Source organism: Prorops nasuta, unplaced genomic scaffold (assembly GCF_024137725.1).
Source record: "Prorops nasuta isolate Cenicafe-Biocafe unplaced genomic scaffold, Cenicafe_Pnas_1.2 PNAS00006, whole genome shotgun sequence".
Classification (NCBI taxonomy): domain Eukaryota; kingdom Metazoa; phylum Arthropoda; class Insecta; order Hymenoptera; family Bethylidae; genus Prorops; species Prorops nasuta.
The window spans coordinates 5,138,070-5,156,082 of NW_027116803.1; the positions used below are offsets into that span (position 1 = coordinate 5,138,070).

The 18,013-nt window shown below is 43.9% G+C and overlaps 2 protein-coding genes across 2 annotated transcripts; one reads left to right on the plus strand and one right to left on the minus strand.

Annotated features, from left to right (window-relative positions):
- The first annotated feature begins 6,262 nt into the window (after positions 1 to 6,262).
- On the plus strand, positions 6,263 to 10,917 carry LOC136774627 (uncharacterized). The gene is made up of 3 exons (XM_066729035.1): positions 6,263 to 6,378; positions 6,856 to 7,376; positions 10,645 to 10,917. Exons 1-3 carry the CDS (start codon positions 6,263 to 6,265, stop codon positions 10,806 to 10,808), a joined length of 801 nt encoding a protein of 266 aa, XP_066585132.1. The 3' UTR covers positions 10,809 to 10,917.
- Positions 10,918 to 12,292: 1,375 nt separating this feature from the next.
- LOC136774628 (flagellar attachment zone protein 1-like) lies at positions 12,293 to 17,725 on the minus strand. Its single transcript, XM_066729036.1, has 5 exons — positions 16,786 to 17,725; positions 15,697 to 16,304; positions 13,229 to 15,402; positions 13,007 to 13,076; positions 12,293 to 12,961 (listed from the first exon to the last, which is right to left on the minus strand). The coding sequence occupies exons 1-5, from the start codon at positions 17,723 to 17,725 to the stop codon at positions 12,293 to 12,295; spliced, it is 4,461 nt and encodes a 1,486-aa protein (XP_066585133.1).
- Between the last annotated feature and the right edge of the window lie 288 nt (positions 17,726 to 18,013).

Here is an 18,013-nt window from a genome sequence, read left to right on the forward strand (position 1 = left end):
AACAGCCAGGGTTCGGTCCGCACGTCTGCACCTACACGGCTGGAGGGATGAAGACCTTGAAGAATCCGACAAATAAGTCTCAGCCTTAAAATAGCTGAAGTGAATACGGAAATGGAGCATCCAAATCGTCGGTCTCTATTTCGAAAAATAAAAGAAGCTTCTCGTCCAGGTGAATCGAGGAAGGTTGTTTCAAGCCGGATATCCAGAGAAATGAGAAATTCATTGGTATAGGTTGCTCTCAAGGCTATCGGGAACGTTTTCCAAATAGAGCTTTCCCGAGCGGCATTCGGATGCGCGCGCGCGCACGGGCGCGCACTTTAGGGAGAAGGAGAAAGAGGGACAGAATATATCGGCGGAAGTTTCAGGATGACACGGTAGTGGAGTAAGTTTTGTAGTGGTACACGAGGTACGTCTACATGACTGTATATTTAGGCAAACGGTATTGCTGAGGAGAGTGAAGGGTCGAGAGTCGAATTGGAGTCCGAGGGAGGGTTGGAATGGAGAACAGCAGTCCTGTGCGTGGTTCGTCGGTGGTCTCCGTCAGTCGGTGACCGGCTAGTTCGGTAATCGGGCAGTGTCGGTGGCACACCGGCACTCGGCAGTCTCGGCACTCGACACTCTCGGCAGTCGGGTCTGAACCGCCGTCAGGCGTCAACGTCAATAAAACAACGACGACGGGGCGACGACGACGCTGCACAGTGCACGAGCCGTTGTACCGTACTCGCGAGGTTTGCGCGTTGCGCACCTCCCTTGCCTCTACTTTACTCGCGCCACACCAGTCTTATCTGGTCCTCGGCTTGCCACCCCCACCCTTAGCCCCGATATCCCTCCTCTTCCCCTCTCCTTTCCTTCCCCTCTCACACGCTCACCCTGTCATCTTCCTTCCTGCTCTTCTCTTTTAATCTTCTCATCTATCTCACCCCCACCCTCGCCCTCTCTCCCTCCATCGCACGGATGCGCGCGCGGACGCTTTTACAAAGCATTGGTGGTACTGGTAGAAACGCTGGATGGTAGAACGTTGACACAGGTCGGGCGTGGAAAACAGACTCTCTGCCAGCAGTTAGCAGGAATTTCCCATCCACGCGAGTGACCGTGGATTTAACACAGCGTTTTAACAGAAACTCCAGTTGGAACCGCGGGAGCTTGTTGACGCAGCTCGGTTCGCCTGTGGAGAATTGTCGCAGTAACCGGGAGGCTCTCTAGCCGTTTCACGAGTGCTCGTGGTGTTGACGTTCGGACGGAGCGACGCACACGGAATCAAAAGAGGCAGGAAAACAAATCAATCAAAAGAAAAAAGTATAAATAACGTCAAATCGGAAAAGCTGCCACTCTCCGACACGCTGGTTCTACTCTACGCCGCCAGCGAATATCTCGCGAGTGATCAAAGTGTTAAAAAGGCTCAATGCTACCATTAACACCGGTTTAACACACTCAAGAAATTCTCATCTCCGATTGGTGTGTGGCCCTTTTTCTATATCGACAGTTTCACGTTTCCACTCAAAGCATCTCATTCTCGAGTGTTCGCCTCACCGAGCAATCCATCACTTAGCTAGCCACTTCCTCACTCCAACTGTGCTCGCTTTTCTCTTCGACCAAGAGAATGTGTGCGTGAGTGGGTGAATGCGTGCTTTCCTACGTGTACACGAGTCTTCCAATGTGTGTATACGTTTGTGTGTATTCGTATCACCCCTGGTTGAAGCAAGCTGCCGAACTGTCGACCTACTGGCAAATTAGTGATCTCTCTCTCCCTCTCCCTCTCTCTCTCTCTCTCTCTCTCTCTCTCTATATATATATATATATATATTTACCTTACTTGATCATCGTCATTGCTATTTGCTTATGTTTGCACTGCTAATGTGCCTCGAGCTGAAACTCTGTTATTGATACAAACAATTGCAGGGAAACTTGCGATGTCCCACAAATGTTTCCCTGGGCAATAATTCCACTTTTTTCCCCCACTTCAAACATATGGCGAAAGCTAGGAGGGAGCTCTGGCCTTCGAGTAGTTAGCTGCGTTTATGATCGGACGCGATATCCAGTGGTTACGGTGCGTCGTAATCAGACCCCATTTATCAAGATCATCTCCTAATGGTGTCGGCATACGTTTTAAAAGCTAGCTTTTTATCTCTTCCATCTCATTTATTTAACCTTCCCAATGCCGAATGCTTGACCATGTGACTTATCGAGTCATCGCTCGATTATCTTATTGCATTAATTCGTTTCCTGCGAGGAATTATAACCTCGTATTTGTTTCATCGCTTTAAAAGGAAACCTTTCGAATGGCAAATGGATTAAGCTCGTCTGCTTATACAGTATATTTGAAATTGTCCAGTTGGCATAAAACGCGAAGGGTCGTTCGATAAAGGCCAGCGTAAAATTTGTGGCTGTGGCTAAACGCAACGGTAAAATTCTATTTTTACCGCGAAGACGCCACGCTTGATCGCAGCACTCAGGATACCATCCACACGAGGCAGGAATTAAACGGGAAAATAAACGTCGATGGAGCGAAAAAGAAATGCGAGTGGTTTTCTCGAAACTGATACAAGTCCATTTTATTACAAATTTTATTAATTACACTTTCCGCACAAACTTCTTAACCACTTGAGAAGAAAACCAGACTCGGTGCCACTTTGAAATTAAATGATTCGCACGTCTGCGACTGAATATATAAGAGCGCCCCTTAAAATCGGCTAACGAACGAAAGCAAGCGAGCCGAGAAAATCGAAGCTTTGCTCAAACTAATTATACATAGTGATTTACGTCATACGCAGGTATTGTATAAAAATATCGCAGCGGGAGCGTAAAATTGTACAAAAATAAAAGTTTATGTACACTCTGCAGATCGGAGCGTTGTTATAGGATAGATGTATTAAGAAATATAGAATAAATTAAATCGGTGAACCGTGCAATGAATTTCAAGAGTTTCTGAATAATGAAAGTGCTTAGCGTGGGACTCTCCGCTAATTGCATAAGTTAGTTTTAGCCGGAAGATAAGATTTCACGTGTAAATCGCAAGCTGTTTACTAGGTGGAAACTCTCGATCGTTGTCTCGCTACGTCGACTCGCATTCGTTATTAACTTGCCGTGATTCCTCTCGGGACTGACGGTTAACGTTCGTGATTTTTCAGCGGCTGGCGCCGAGGAATAAAACAAATATCCTCGCTGAAAAATAATCCGTCGATATTTCCTATCCAATCCATTGGGGAGAATAAAATGTCCATTGAATACGTTCAAATACTTATTAATTTTCGCGAGTTGGATAGAATCCGTCGTAATTATTCAATCGGTTGGACTCTCATTTTGAATAAATTAGCCATTCGTTACGATATCGGTTGCATATACATAGATGATGATTAAGAGCGTGTGTATGTATATCGATAGGAAAAATTACGTGACGCGTGTAATGAGAGGAGTATCGGACTGTTTTTCTTTAATGTTATGTTACAGGGAGCTATTAATCAGCCTGGCTATTAATCGACGGTTAGCGTGTCAAATGCGACCAACGCTGAAAGCAATAGAGACTCTCGGCCAAAGTTTACCGACAATTCTAATGTATATATATATATATATATATATATAAACGCGAGGATGATAGATATAATTATTGCACAAAGTCCACGCGCGCGCACGTAATCAATGAGAGCGCCCTGTTCTCGTAATTAACCGATGGCAGCGAAAGCGTAGGCATAACTTTGTCCAGCTCGTCATTTCCCAAAATCTCCCGAGGCTTTATTCGGCTTTTATTATGCTGTTGTAGAAATATTTAATAGATTTCGCCAGCTAAAAGACATATGTATTGCGATAAAATAACCTTGCGTGTCGAGACACACGAAGTCGTAATTTAGTTTGAAATAGCGCAGCAAACATTGCCACGCTATCACGTTGTTTATGACAATAATTACACACCCGGGATGAATCCTCGCCAGGAAGCAGTCATGAATGAGGTGAAAATAAAATCTGTAAGCTTATAGCGTTGTCTTTTGTAACTTTTTATCCTGTCGGTATTTATCGTTAGCTTTTGCAACCACTCCGGACACACGTATAGCATTGCTCTTTCCCCTCTGCCCTCGGCCTTACTCCAGAAATTCCTCACGGTCCACAAATTTCACGAATAGCCAGTATTAAACAAATTAACGTTTTTCCAATAATCTCTACATTTATCGCGAAATTACTTCTCAAGATTTCGAGCAATTTGCAGATGACTGTTTCGTGGAGGAAAAACGTTGCATAAGACACGAATCCGGTGATTTGGTTGCAGCCAACGGTGGATTTCGGAGCTCTCTAGAATTATTCTGAATCTGGAAAACTTGGTAATAGAAATTAAGGATAAAGCTAACGCGCGAAAATGAGGAGAAAATTTGCCGAGATAATTACTTATTTATTCGATATAAGGGAGCCTTTAATCGGATTCCCGAGAAAATAAAGCACCTATTACTTTCGTCTCGCAAGCGAGTACTTTTTCACTGCATCCTTCAGTAGAGTAACAAATATTTTTTTATAGGCAGGGATAAAATCTACCATAAACCTGGCCCATCCATCAAACCTTATTTTATATATTTCTCCTTATTTAAGGTTTCATTGTCCAGTTGTGAAGGGTATCGCTATTATTTATCCTCGAAGTTAATTGTTCAAGGTCGTTTGTTCTCCAGTATATGACGACACTGGAAAGAACACCACGTTGCACAATTTATTATACCGGGACGACGGAAAAAAAGAATAAAGAAACAGACTCTCTACAAAGTTTTGTTTTCACAAGGTAAAATAAAAGGACAAATACAAACTTCTGTGTTAGTGTCTGTGTGTGGGAGGGTGAATGATATACATATACTCTGAGAGAGAGAGAGAGAGAGAGATGAGTCGAGGCCAATAAGAGTCTAGGAGCTCAGCTGATTTAATAAATATTTTGCATGGGTTTTAAAAATTGGCAATCTTCGTGCAGAGAGGACGATGCTCGGGTTTTACAGTTTTCCCTCGGCTAGTCTGAGAAATTTAATTTTGCCTTCACTGCATTATTACCAGCAGCCAAGTGACGAGGGTTAAAAAAAGTAGAAGATGGCCGATCCTAATCTAGATGGAACGAAGACAGCGGGCAAGCTTTACGTTGCAAAAGCACCTCCAGCCGCCTCAATTTACCCCTTAATGACCAATAAAAACCTTCGTAGATTGCGCAAATATTAAAACCTGTAATGTCCCACCGAGTCCAAGCTGCCGCGAGCGTACTGAAATACGACTACTTCTTTCCCGAACAGTGTTTCCCTTTTTTTTTCTTAATCAAACTGCTTGTAACCTTCGGAATATACGCCAGCCAATAATTTACGTTTAATTGAAGGAAAAAATATCCAGATTTAATTAAAAGCAGGAGGTTAAAGTGCAATAGATAAAAGCGCGATTCGTTTAACCAGTTTGCGAGATAAGGCAATTAGTTAATTGGTAAAAGCCTAGAGCAAAAAGAAGTAACTCATAGTGCTTCCTATTGAGAACCTGGGCTCTCATCTTTTTCCCTGTTGAAAGTCAAGCTGAATGACGAGAAAGCGGAAGTAGCCGGCGTTTTCAGGTGGGGAGGCAGTTCAAAAGGAGTTTTAATACAAGTGAAACCTAATTTTGCTTGGTAATTGTTTTCTCCATAGTTGATGGCCGGTGGGTAGTTTAAGTTTCTTGAAAAGGAAAACAGACTTTGCGTTTCTTAGGGCCAAATTTAATTTTTCCGTGATTCGAATCGCGCGTATAGACAAACGGAGCGCTTTACTCAAAGATACACGTCCAATCTAATTAATTAATTTCCCCAACTTCCCAAAGTGTATCCTTCCTCTTCGAGAATTAGATCCTTTGACCGGAAATGCCAAGAGGACTCCGTGATCTGGATGGATATGTTTCTTCATTTTCAGATAGACGTGCTATGCCGTATCAACAACAGTGTGCCAACTAATAGTGCCAGTGGATTTATTGGACAAAACTTAATTATAGAAGCAGAAGGCAATAAATCGATTTGGAGCTGAGAAGATGCGTCGAGTAGAAGCGAAATCTTCTTGAAAATGCACCGGAAGTCTTTCAAGTTTAGCTCATTGTTAGCTGCATTCATGAATCGCGGAAGAACCGGAAATCCGATGAATTGAGACTCGACTGAGTTAAATGTGCCGGAAGCCGGAATGTTGTCAAATTGTAGGAAAATATTTAAAGTTACTCGTCAACTGAGTTTTGTTTGAGGATCAAGAGAGAGAGGGAGAGAGATTGCACGAAATAACGACTGCCGAAATTTAAGGAGATGTCTCGCGAAGCGTGGAAAGTATCAACGGTCGCGATGAAACCGGAAGTGAACGTCTCGAGCAACAGAATGGAAGCATCGAAAATGTCTTTGACCGAATTCAGAGATCAGAGAAAGTTTACAAGAGCAGATTTCAACTGAACAATGAGCAAGGTCGCGAGAGAGGGATGAATTCGGGCGATGAAATTACCCAAGATTAAATCATTATTGAAGAAAGGGGAGAATGAGAGATATACATCTATAGATAAATGAATTAAGAAACAAATTTATGAAACGTGATAGTTTAATAGTAATAATGTTAAACAGTTTTTTTAACGAAAAGCTCTTTATAGTGGAAGAACGCGACTAGATAATCTTAGAAAATATAAATAAATATAATTCTGTCCTCTGAGAGTTAAGAAAATTGTTGATTAAAAATTGTGTTCTTGGAAGAAGGGAAAAAGAGGGAGAAAGTGAAACAGAGGCTGTTCCTTCGTGGCACTGAGAGGCACAGCTGCTCTGATATAGAGTGACCGAAAATAAAAGGGGAGCGAGAGACAAAGGAGGGGAGGCGGATATTCGTGGGTGCAAAGGACTTTGACGTGACCTTGAAGGAGTAACAATCGAAGGTGCAGGAGGATCCTAGATGTTTTGACGTTGCGTGGTGCTAGGGTGCCGAGGTGGGGGGCGCGTGGTCTTGCTGCCTGCCGTGCGCCGGCGGCGGCGGGGGTGGGGGTGGGGCAACTGTCTCGGGGCCCACCCCCGAGGTCAACAAGTCATCCTCCCTCCTCAAAACACAGCAGCATCACCTTCAGCAGCAGCAACCACAATTCCAGCAAAAGCGTCCTCAGCAGCAACAGCAAAAGGAGCAGAAATACAAGAATCCTCAGAAATTGTCCTCTTCGTCCAACTCGAAGAAGCAAGAAATCACTTTTTTCACCAACGTCAAAGAACGCGCCCCTCTCGGTGACCTTGACGAGTATCTCGACGATCTCGAAGAAGACAGGGAAGTTGAGCCGGAGAGGCTCGAGGAAGAGGACTACGCCAGGGACAGCGGTACTCAGCACAGACTTAGTCCGAGGCTCCACGACATTGAAGAGGAGGACGATGAGGAGTGTCGGAATATCCGGGAAAGGTGAATGATTTTTCCACTTTCTTCTAGTCTTATACTCTTACACCGTAATCCCAGTCTTTCCTCGACTCTCAATTTTTATATGAAAACCTATATATATATATAGATATAATCTCAGGTGACCTATAGCGAAAGCACTTTAGAGCTGCGGTAATAAAATTGTACAAAAAACGTTAGAGAAAGTCTTGAAGGATCTTTCGAGCAGTCGGAGATGGATAATGCAAGGTAAATGCAAATCCATCTGACATTCTCATTCCGCCCCAGTCAGCATCCCGGATATTGTGAGCCCCACCGCAGGTCATCTCGCCCTTATCCCTGCTGTCCTTATCCCAACACCTGGAAATGGATTTCATCAACAATATAATTATAGTCCAGCGTCCCGTATGAATCGGAGTTAAGAAAATTTAGATGAAATTTTATCTCGTGTCAGCGCGCAATTTTTCCATCCCTTTGCTTGATAAATAAAATCGTGTCAAATCCACAAGCTCGGCCAGAGATGAAAGTATCAAAGAATTAGATTGGACAAGGTTTTTGTAGGACTAGTTAAGAATATATAATTCGCGGAGATATCCGTTTGCATAGTTGAGGTATTTCGTAGAATATGCAGTAGTATTCTCGGAGGCTTTGAATAAAATATCGAGAAAAGAGCCTTTCTACTATATATATATCCCGGAAGCAGCGCTGTTAACATCCTCGAAATATAAAGTCCTCATTGTACTCTTGAAGATTCCTGAGACTCGATAGTTTCATACTGCCAGTATTAAAGATAAAAAGAGTGATGCGCGCGTGCTATAATGGTGACTCTGGTATATACAGAAGAAGAGAAAAGGATATCCGGAGATATACGAAGGAATAATTTTATAAGCTTGAAAAATATAAAGGACGATGTAATTCACAAGATCGTATGTAGCGGCTTTATTCCGTGACTGAAAATTTACAAAGATGTTGAATCCCATACACGAATAATAACTTTTCTCAGGTTCTGAATAAAATATCGTGCAAAAGCACTTATATATACTCGTCCAGGGAAAGGTAAGTTTACGCATTTATGCTCTCTCACGGATCAAAGCAAATGCATTCGCTTCAATATATGCAGTAACCAGAGATTCTCTGGATCCTCCTGTAATACCAGCGAGGATTTTGCCAGAGTCACAAACGTTAGACCAGCAACGTTACAATTAATTTTTACCAGATGAGACATGAAAAAGTACTTGGCAGCTTTCCATTAGAGGCTTCTGCGTGGAGCTCGTTCATTTCTCAGCCAAGTTTTATTCATCGAAAGTTCGGCTCGTCGTTAAAACTGTAGAAAAGCTAAAATAAGGGAGTGCGCGGGGGTAGGATGGCGAAGACTGCTTCGTTATACTTTTCAGAAAAGAAAGAGGAGCAGTTAAGTTTTCACACCAGTCATAAATCTTTCGCTAATAATTCACACGCATTTACGGAAAATTATTTTCCCTTGCTCGTTCGCGTTGGGATGGCTCTTCCTTCTTTTCTTTCAGCCGTCGCAAGTTCTTCACTGAAATTCTTCGGATAAAGTTGGGTATACTCCTGGGCATCGTTCGCCTTGAAGCGTCGCACAGGTGTGCATTTAGGGAAAGCGCAGTACAGGTATATATATATACATATACTGTAATTGAGCGACACGAAACAGGAGGAACGTGAGTAGAGCCTGTAGCCAAGCGGGACTTTGAAAAACTTTGCTGCAACACGTTTGATGCGACGAAATAAGGCGCGAGCTTCATCCTTAAAGTTGAGGCTTACTGCATGCTGCTATACGGAATTAAGGAGAGAACGGCGATACATTTCTTCCGGTAAAATGTACCTGTGGACCATTTTAATCATGAATTCTCGTAAACGAGACGGTCAGAGGATCGGTCGTTGTTCAGTGGATTATGGTATAAAGAATTGTAGGACGTACACAGCTGTGGTGAATGATTAATGTTCTTCGATGGAAACTATAAGTACAGGAGAGATCCTTGAACGCTGCTATAACATATGGCAATAGACCGATGATGCAGAGCAGTTAATAATTGAATGGTTCAACAATGCGATTCTTTTTTTTTTTTAAACAATATCACGGATTATTATCCATAGGCGAACGGCTGAATTATGCACTGAACGCAAATGCACGCATCATGCGCAAGCAAATGTAGAAATAATTTTCAGGGTTTTGGGTCAACCATGAATTTCGAACGTTTCGGTGTAGCTGGACAAAATTGACTGACATTGGTCCTCGGACTGGGACTCGATCTAATGAACTGTCTTTGTCAGTCATCCGGCAGCAGATTTATTCGCGTTACAACATTGTCACCAAACAACGAGGCTCTGTCGAAATGTCACTTGGTTACAAATTTCACAATGCAACCTGTTGATGCACCACGAGTCTACCACTTTTCATCACTAATTAGTCAACTACCTCGCATTAATTAATTATTCGATAAAATTTAAACGTCTTCTTGTTTGCCGAGCATTCTAAAAATCTCAATTCTCGTAGTATAATAGAGCCGACAATGATGAATTAACGAGAGATCGAGGGTGCAAGGAGAAGAAAAGGAAGGTCGGGAAAAAGAGAAAACAATTCATCAATTTTCCGATTCAGAATGTTGCATAAATGAATTGAAAACTGGATGGTAAATCGATTAATCATCTAAGCATCGATATACTCGTGTTTGATTACACCAGTTATAAATTGCAGGCTGTCATTTTGAAAAGTTGTATCGCTACTGGCGCTATGTTATTAACTGTCTTTTCCTCCTGATAATAATTAATGACGACTGTTATTCCATAGACTGGTAGCAGACTGCACGCGCAATCGGGCCAATCCCAGTCATCAGCCCGAGTCTTGTACAAACTTAATGAGCCTTCCTATCTGTGCAATATTGATAACTCAATTACATTATATTATACATTATATACGCGGATTCGTGTACAATGCTGACAAAATAACTTTCTGTAAATAGTAAATGGAGTTCTATTATGAGAGCGGCAAAATGCGTTATTTTGAATAAAGTCGATAATTAGTAGTTAACGCGTCAATTCATATTAATAGATTCGTTAGAAATTCAATAAAGTTCATGGCTAAAATGGGACTAGCAGGTCTTTCCCTCTGTATTTTCATATATGAATAAAATTATGCGCCTTTGATCGAGTTTACTGAATGGACCCGCAGAGTTAGGCTGAATATATGTCGAAGAGAGAGAGAGAGAGAGAGAGAGAGAGAGAGCGAAGAACGATGATAATTGGTATATTTTTCTTTGGTTGTATTTTACAGGCCATATCAGAAAAAATCGCCGACGCCGAGCAGCGGGGGTGGAGTTGGCAGTGGTAGCAGCAGCAGCGGGGGTGGAGGGTGCGGGGGTGGGGGCAGCAGGACGGGCTGGCGTTCGCGCAGGAGCGTCACGACAGCAGGTGCCCCAGGGCACCAGCACCACGTGATTGCCAGTGCCGCTGCGACCGCCCAGGCTAAAATGCAAGCTGAACAGGGCAGCATCGGAGAACTTCGGGGATACCACAATCTCAGGTCCAGGAGGCACACGCTCGCCAATGTCCGGTGAGTCTCCTCTCAACATGTATAAATTCTAGTCGCACGGCACACGCGACTCCTCTCTCTCTTCAAATCCCTTCCAATCGAAACGTCGATCAGCTTTTTTCCTCGAAACTCCAACGACGAAAGCTCCATGGTAATTGCGAAGAGATCGATGCAAGACATAATAGCTGCCGATGCATAGTATATAGCAAATTTTATTCCGATCCCTGACGCAGCTATACTATGAAATTGCATGAAAGGTATCTGATGCAGATATCAATCAAATTGAAGCTTTTGCAACATCGCACTTATCGGACTGGCGTGGCGCGACAACCAACACGGCATTTTTCGCATTAGAATCGCTTTAATAAATCTCCGTGACGCATCGTGGAATAAAAATTTCACAGATTTATTAATCCGGTGCGCGAGCGATTTGTTTGGTAGCACGTCGGTCAAATTGGAAAATAAACGTTTCGAGATATTGGTGTGTGGATGAAAAAAAAAGGTAAATATATAACGGTAGAGGGAGGGGGAGGGGGCGGTGTGGCGCTACACATACCAAAGGGCATTAAACGAAACTTACGAAGGTTATGGCTAGTCGTGGCGAAATTGTCGTGTGCGATAAATTAAATTAATGCAACCGGAAGTGAAGAAAGCCATTAGCGTCATTGATCCGAGCAAATATGACGGAATGAAATATGATAAATTGTGGGCTTGTGGATTGTTTTGGTTGAAGCAAAAAAGGAGAGAAAGAGGGAGAGGGGTGACAGCGGCGTAGGCCATTTTATTCTCGTGGTACTAAAATGGCATTCGAAGTATTGATTGAACAAGCGAAAAGAACGTCTCAAGAAGTACATGACAGACAATGAGACTATAGTGTTACTACGACAGCTTTGTTCAACGATGTGTATTATATTATTGGAATTACTTCTATCATACTGCTTCGATCATATTATTGGAATTACTTGTGTCATACTGATTATAGGATAGTCCTCATCTGCTTCGGTTCGTAAGCGATCAATCGGCGAGTCTTCCTTATACGTGATTGCCTGTCGCGAGCCCATTTCTTCCCTTTTCCATGCAAATTCAATCTCTCTATCTCTTTCTCTCTCTCTCTCTCTCTCTCTCTCTCCCACTCTACGTACGCGCGAAAACTAATTTAACTGCAGGTACATTCTCATTTCCCCGGCGTCCTTGCGCGCTTAACTACAACTGGATCGCTCGCTATTATTCACCCGAGGAATTCTCCTCTCTAAATATAAACAGTTCCTTCTCTCTGTCGGTACAAACTCGTATACGAACTATCTTCCAATTCCACCTTTATCGTTCGACTCGTTCTTTTTTCCATTCCCTTTCCTAGCATGGGCCACCTCGATAACCAAGAGAAAAACGCTCACTTTTGTTTTCCTACGCAAATACAAGAAATCTTTGGGAATTTCTTGGAACGTGATTTCTTCGTGTAGATTTTCAGCACGGTGGATTGATCCGTTTTCATTGGCATTGGCACGTTTTCCCTGGTAACCTCGGCTTTTCCAAAGCTGCCAATCATTTTTCCAAGAGACCTTGAGGAAGTAGAGACTAGCCTGTTCGACGTGTCCTCTTGTACAGTTGGCTTTCTACACACGCAACAGGTACATTGCGTCTTAGGAAGCTTGAACTCCTCCCGGTAATCGATAGGAGCCATTAGTCCTGGAACTTCCGTCTCGTCACCCTTAGACTCGTCGACTTTCCTCGCGTCCTTGCTTAATCTCGATAATGGCTCGTATTTGTCACTCATACTTTCTCTATTTTCCTGGAATTTCGATAATCCCTCGTTAGCTTGCTTCCTTTCGCGGTCTCTCGTCCTTTCGGACAGTCTCACAGAAGTTAATTTCTCTCTTTCGATCCTCGCCTTCTCCCTCAGCTTCTCCATACGCGATTCTAGAACTTCCATTCTCACGCTGTCTTCAATTAGCTCAAATTCGTCCACCGGCCTAATGGCCAACAATTCCCGTAGCGTCAGTTTTCCCTCGGATGATACAACTTGCCCCAGCGAACGCTTGAATCTTCCTTGTCTCAAGTTCTGCAATCGATAAAACGGATAAAGAATATAGCATTATAACGTTACATTCTTAGGCAAATATTGGTATTGCGAATTCGTGCCTGTTACCGCGTGGAACCATGAAATGTTATAGCCGCTGAATCAATAAAATCAGTCAAATACATTTGGCAAATTAAAAGCGAGTGTGCTAATATTGAAAGAAGAAAATTCATTTGCGGGAGTTAAATTATGGTATATACATTTAACCGGACTAGTGTTTAAAAGAGAAACATTATTCGAAAATTGAACCTGCCTACCTTGGGACATACGTGAGCTCCGCAAACCCAGGAGCGATCCATTTCCTCGATACTCGCTACGGCCAAGTACGGCTCCGCTACAACACGAGCCTTTTTCTTTTGAATTTTTAACCCAGCCGAACTGAGTCTTCTCATAACTCTTTTATCATCTATTTTCCTATCTTCCTCTGCGACAAATGGCTTCCCTATCAGTTCTTCTATAATATCTTTTACCTCTCGCAACTTTTCCTCATCGATATCCTTCGCTTTTTCCTCTTCCTCCTCAATTTTCACTTTTATCATTTCTTCCGTCGCAGTTGGATATTCCATTTCTGCTTTGCTCTCGTCGACTTTTTCTTCAATTTCTACCTCCTCCATTTGCACTGCTTCCAGTTCTACTCCGTCTTCGCTTGTCATCAATTCTGTTATATCATCCGTCACTGCTTGTTCCAACTCCATGCTTCCTCTTGTCCGATCAATTTCTGCTATTTTCACATCTGCTTCCTCATCCTCCTCCTGAATTTTTTCGGTCAGCCCCGAAACTTCCATCTCGACCGAGCGTAATTCAATTTCATCCAGTTCCGGCTTCTCGATAAGTTTTATATCCGATACATCAACTGCTGTTTCCAACTCCCCTATCGCAGTAATTGTAGACTCCTCTAAAACTTCCTCCTCTGCCATTAATCCTATTTCTAGTGATTCCGCAGCTTCCGGTGGCTCCTCGTCAATTTGTACTCCTTCGTCAATCTTCGGTTCTTCGTCGAACTGTACTCCTTCATCGACTTTCGGTTCCTCTTCGAATTGCACTTCTTCATCAACCTGTGCCACATCGCTGATACTCGCTGGCTCCAGAGCTTCCGGTTCCTCCATCATTTTCTCGCCTTCTTCAATTTCTGCCACCTTCATAATTATTTCTTCTTCGGCAACTTTAGCCTCTAAACTTATTTGCGTCGCTTTATCAGCTGTCGCGATATCGCCAATTATTTCTGGTTCAACAACTCTTGTTTCCTCTATAATCTTGCCCATTTCCTCAGCTTCTGGCACCTGGCCTATCATCGCTTCCTCCATCATTCTCGTTTCGTCGCTGACTTGTACTCCTTTATCAACTTTCAGAACAACACCGGTCTCTCTTTCTTTATCAATTTCCGCCAAGTCACTAATTTCGATTCTTTGTTCCTTTTTGAACTCGATACCTCCCGGTACTTTGGTGGTTACCTTCGTGTCAACCGTAGGTCCGTCGCTGGTTTCTACATCCGTATCGACTGTGGTAGCATCAACAATTATCAGAGTTTCATCATGTTTCCACTTTTCTCCATAGTTTGCATCTACGCCAGCTTCTGGTGGCTCCCTGAACTTTAGTACTTTGGCTTTTCTCGGCTCCTCTTTGATTTCCATTCCATCATCATATGCCAGCTGTTGGTCAGCCATCGTATCCTCGTATCCAATAGTTGTCGTCTGGATAGTCTCCGGCTTTCCCAGTTCTTCGCTTATCCCATCTATCGTCCGACTTATATCTGATTTATCCCCTGTTGTTCCAAGCTCATCCTCCACAATAATTTCAGCTTTTCCTACAATCTCCTCCTCTATCATGTCTGATTCGATATCAGCGGCTTCTCGCTTCTCTGCGCTAACTTTGATTTCATCCTCGGATCTTCTTTTTTCCAACATCACTTGGATCGTCTGTTTCTCATCAGCTGTATCCGTTACGCGTTCCACAGGTTCACCTTCGATGGGAAGTAATTTACTACCATCCGCTGCCAGCTCATCGTCAATTTTTATTTCGTCAACTTCCTCCATCCACGGAGAAACTTGAGCGGCTTCTAGTAAACCAGATTCATCCAATTTTAAGTCTGACGTTTTTTTCAGATCTGCTTCCTCCAGCAAAGCCGTATCGAATTCCACGTTATCTTCGGTCGTGAGCATGCTATCTTCAGTAATAATGAACTCGGACGGTTTATCTTGTTCGGCTTGGTCTTTGATGCTTTCCACTGACTTTTCCGACTTGATTATTAGTGTCTCGGATACTTGTATCTCAGCGTCCTCTGCTTTTCCAGTCTCAGTCTCAATGCCTTTGTCCTCGCCCAATACACTGACCTCCATCAGTATTTCCATCTCTTCCTCGTCAAGCTCCAACGTTTCTATTTTAATCTGCTTAGGAATTTCGTCCTCTAATTCCTCTAAATCGATCTAAAAGTGAGGAGATGACCGTTTCTGTAGGCGAAATAGAAGACTTACACACCTTGACAGGGCAAAATCAATCAGTTTGGTTAAGAAAGCTATCATCGCACGGATCAAAAGATACCTGGTCGAAACATTCGAACGATTGATTTATTATGGACTTTCATTTTCATCTTATTTATATGGAATACAGAGAGAACATGAGAGGGAGTAACGTTGCTTACTGAACGCAGAAAGTGATTAAAGTTTTGCCTCGTCAGGATGGTCCTTAAAACTCTAGTCTCGTTATATATTTTCGTATACTGTTATGTCTTCGAACTGTAAATCTCTCTCTTCTTCGTCCTCGTCCAAGTCGGTGCTCATGGAAACCGCCGATTCGCAACAGCCAAGATCACGAGGGCAAACTCCGTACTCGTCGTCTCGATAAAGTTCGCTCAACGACTCTAATTGATCCATGTATTTCAAAAGCTCTTCTCTCCTTTGCATCTCCAAAGCGGACTCCGTTTTGATCATCAGCTCTTTTTCGGATTCTTGTTCGGTAGCAACTTCTTTATCGGCGGATTCGTATTCCGAGCCAGCACCGACGTCTTTCAAAGAGGGCACTTCGGTTACGGTACCAGTTTGGCTGATCTCCGGACCCACCGATACTTCCACGTCCCGAGCCTCCTTCTCGTCCGGCTGTTCGGTCCCAGCTTCAGCAACGCGTGGCTTCGCAGCTGCTCTTTTATCGGCAACTTTCGCAAAGTCATCATCGCCCCCGGTCACATTATCCATCGTCTCCCTCTCCGTGTACTCCGACAAGTCGCTCTTACACTTGGCCAATTGCTTCGTCATCTTCTCCAGCTGGTCCTCCAACTCGCAAACTCGCTGGGCCAATTGACGATTCGCCTCGATTTTCGATTGCAGCTCCGCTTTCATCTTATCCCCGTCTCCCGTTCCTTCCTAAACCCATGCACAGATCATTATCACGACGAGTTTTCCCCAATTAAAATTCCCAAGGAACGTGCGAGATGCAAAGAGACGGACAGAATTGAAATTAATAGAACCAAGTTTAATCAAGTATAGAAATTTGAGAAGTGGCGAAAATCTATCGAAGGAAGTTAGGAAACTTATAGAGTGACAGAGGCTTGGTCGTGTGCTCGATCATCGCTCGGAGTAATAAAGTTTCCCTCGTTAGGTGTAGGGAGGGAGAATAATTTGGTAGAAAGCCAACTCGAGATGTACCTTCGATCGGCAGTCGAACACGGTTTTATCGGCATGTTTGCCAATCGAAAGTAAGATCGCGTGAAATTATTTATATTGCGCGTTGCGTAATTGAAGAAAAATAGTGTATCCAATGATCCGGCTGAAATTGGCGAGCGATATACATATGGAATATATGGAGGTTTAAACTGATTACCATTGGTTGCTCTCCTTGGCAGTCGTGCCAGAACTCTTCCGCTTGTTGCATGGCCCTCGCGTAGGTCTCCTCTTGACGCTCCAAGTCAGCAATCTGTTTCTTCAAGCCCAGCTCGGTTTTCGCGGAATCCTCCAAGCGCTTCAAGCAGTCAAGGTCTTCGGACTTGATCGAGCCAACGCTTCCATCGTTGTCGAACAGTCGTTCCAAGCAGCGAAGTTCGCCGCACTCGGCCCTCTCGCAGAACCAATCGGACTTGTTCTTCTTGCCCTTTCTCTCGCGAATCTTCAGCGCCTTGTCCTTGAGCCTCGAAATGTTCTCCCTCTTCTCCTTGTGGATCCTCTCGATTTTCTCGACCTCCCTCTTCCTCGCCTCCAGGACCGCCAGTTTCTCCGCCAGAACCCTACGAGCCTCCTCCGCTTTCCTCTCCTCCTCCTTCCTCCGACATTCCGCTTCGCGAACCCTCTTGTCGAAATGCTGACTCGGCGTGTCTCTGCTGGGTCGACGATCGAAGCACCTGAGTTGCTGCTGGATCGCCTCGCATATATTGGCCGATCGAGCGTTTTGCGGTGTGCATATGTTTGATATCATGACCGCTGGCAGGGCGCACTCCAACATGTTCAGTCGTTTGCGAAGACAGTCCTCCCGTTTGCTCAGCTTGCTCCTGTTCATTTCGCTCTTGTTGATCAACTGCTGAAACTGTAGCTGACACTTTCTAGACGGAACCGTCCTCATCTCGCAGCACCTCTTCTCGGCCGACTTCCGCCTACCTCCGTCAGCAGGTTTTTGCTCGCTAGCCTTGAAGAATTCCTCGGTACTCTCGTTCTCCTTCAGCGGTTCTTCTTCCGGCGTTTTCTGCATCTTTTCTGCGCCGTCATCCTCGCTCTCGCTTATTACCATATCCTCGTCGGTTATCGATGGATCGTTCTTCGCCATCATTCTTCTTAGCACGGTGAGAGACCAACGTCGTATTACGCTACTTCCATCAACTCTTCGAGTTAAGCGACGCTTTTACGGCCAAGGGGAATTCCTCCTGCAGCTTTATTACCGATAAGGCTCCGGTGTGTTCGGCCGAATCAATGATTCTGCTTGCATAAAACGATCAAGCTCTCTCCCCCCGCGAAGCTGCTATAACCCCTTCGTGTCTCTCCCGCGCCGACATAAATCGCAACTCGCTACCTTTATCATGATTTACGCTCGTGCTAAAGGCGATATTTAAAGTAC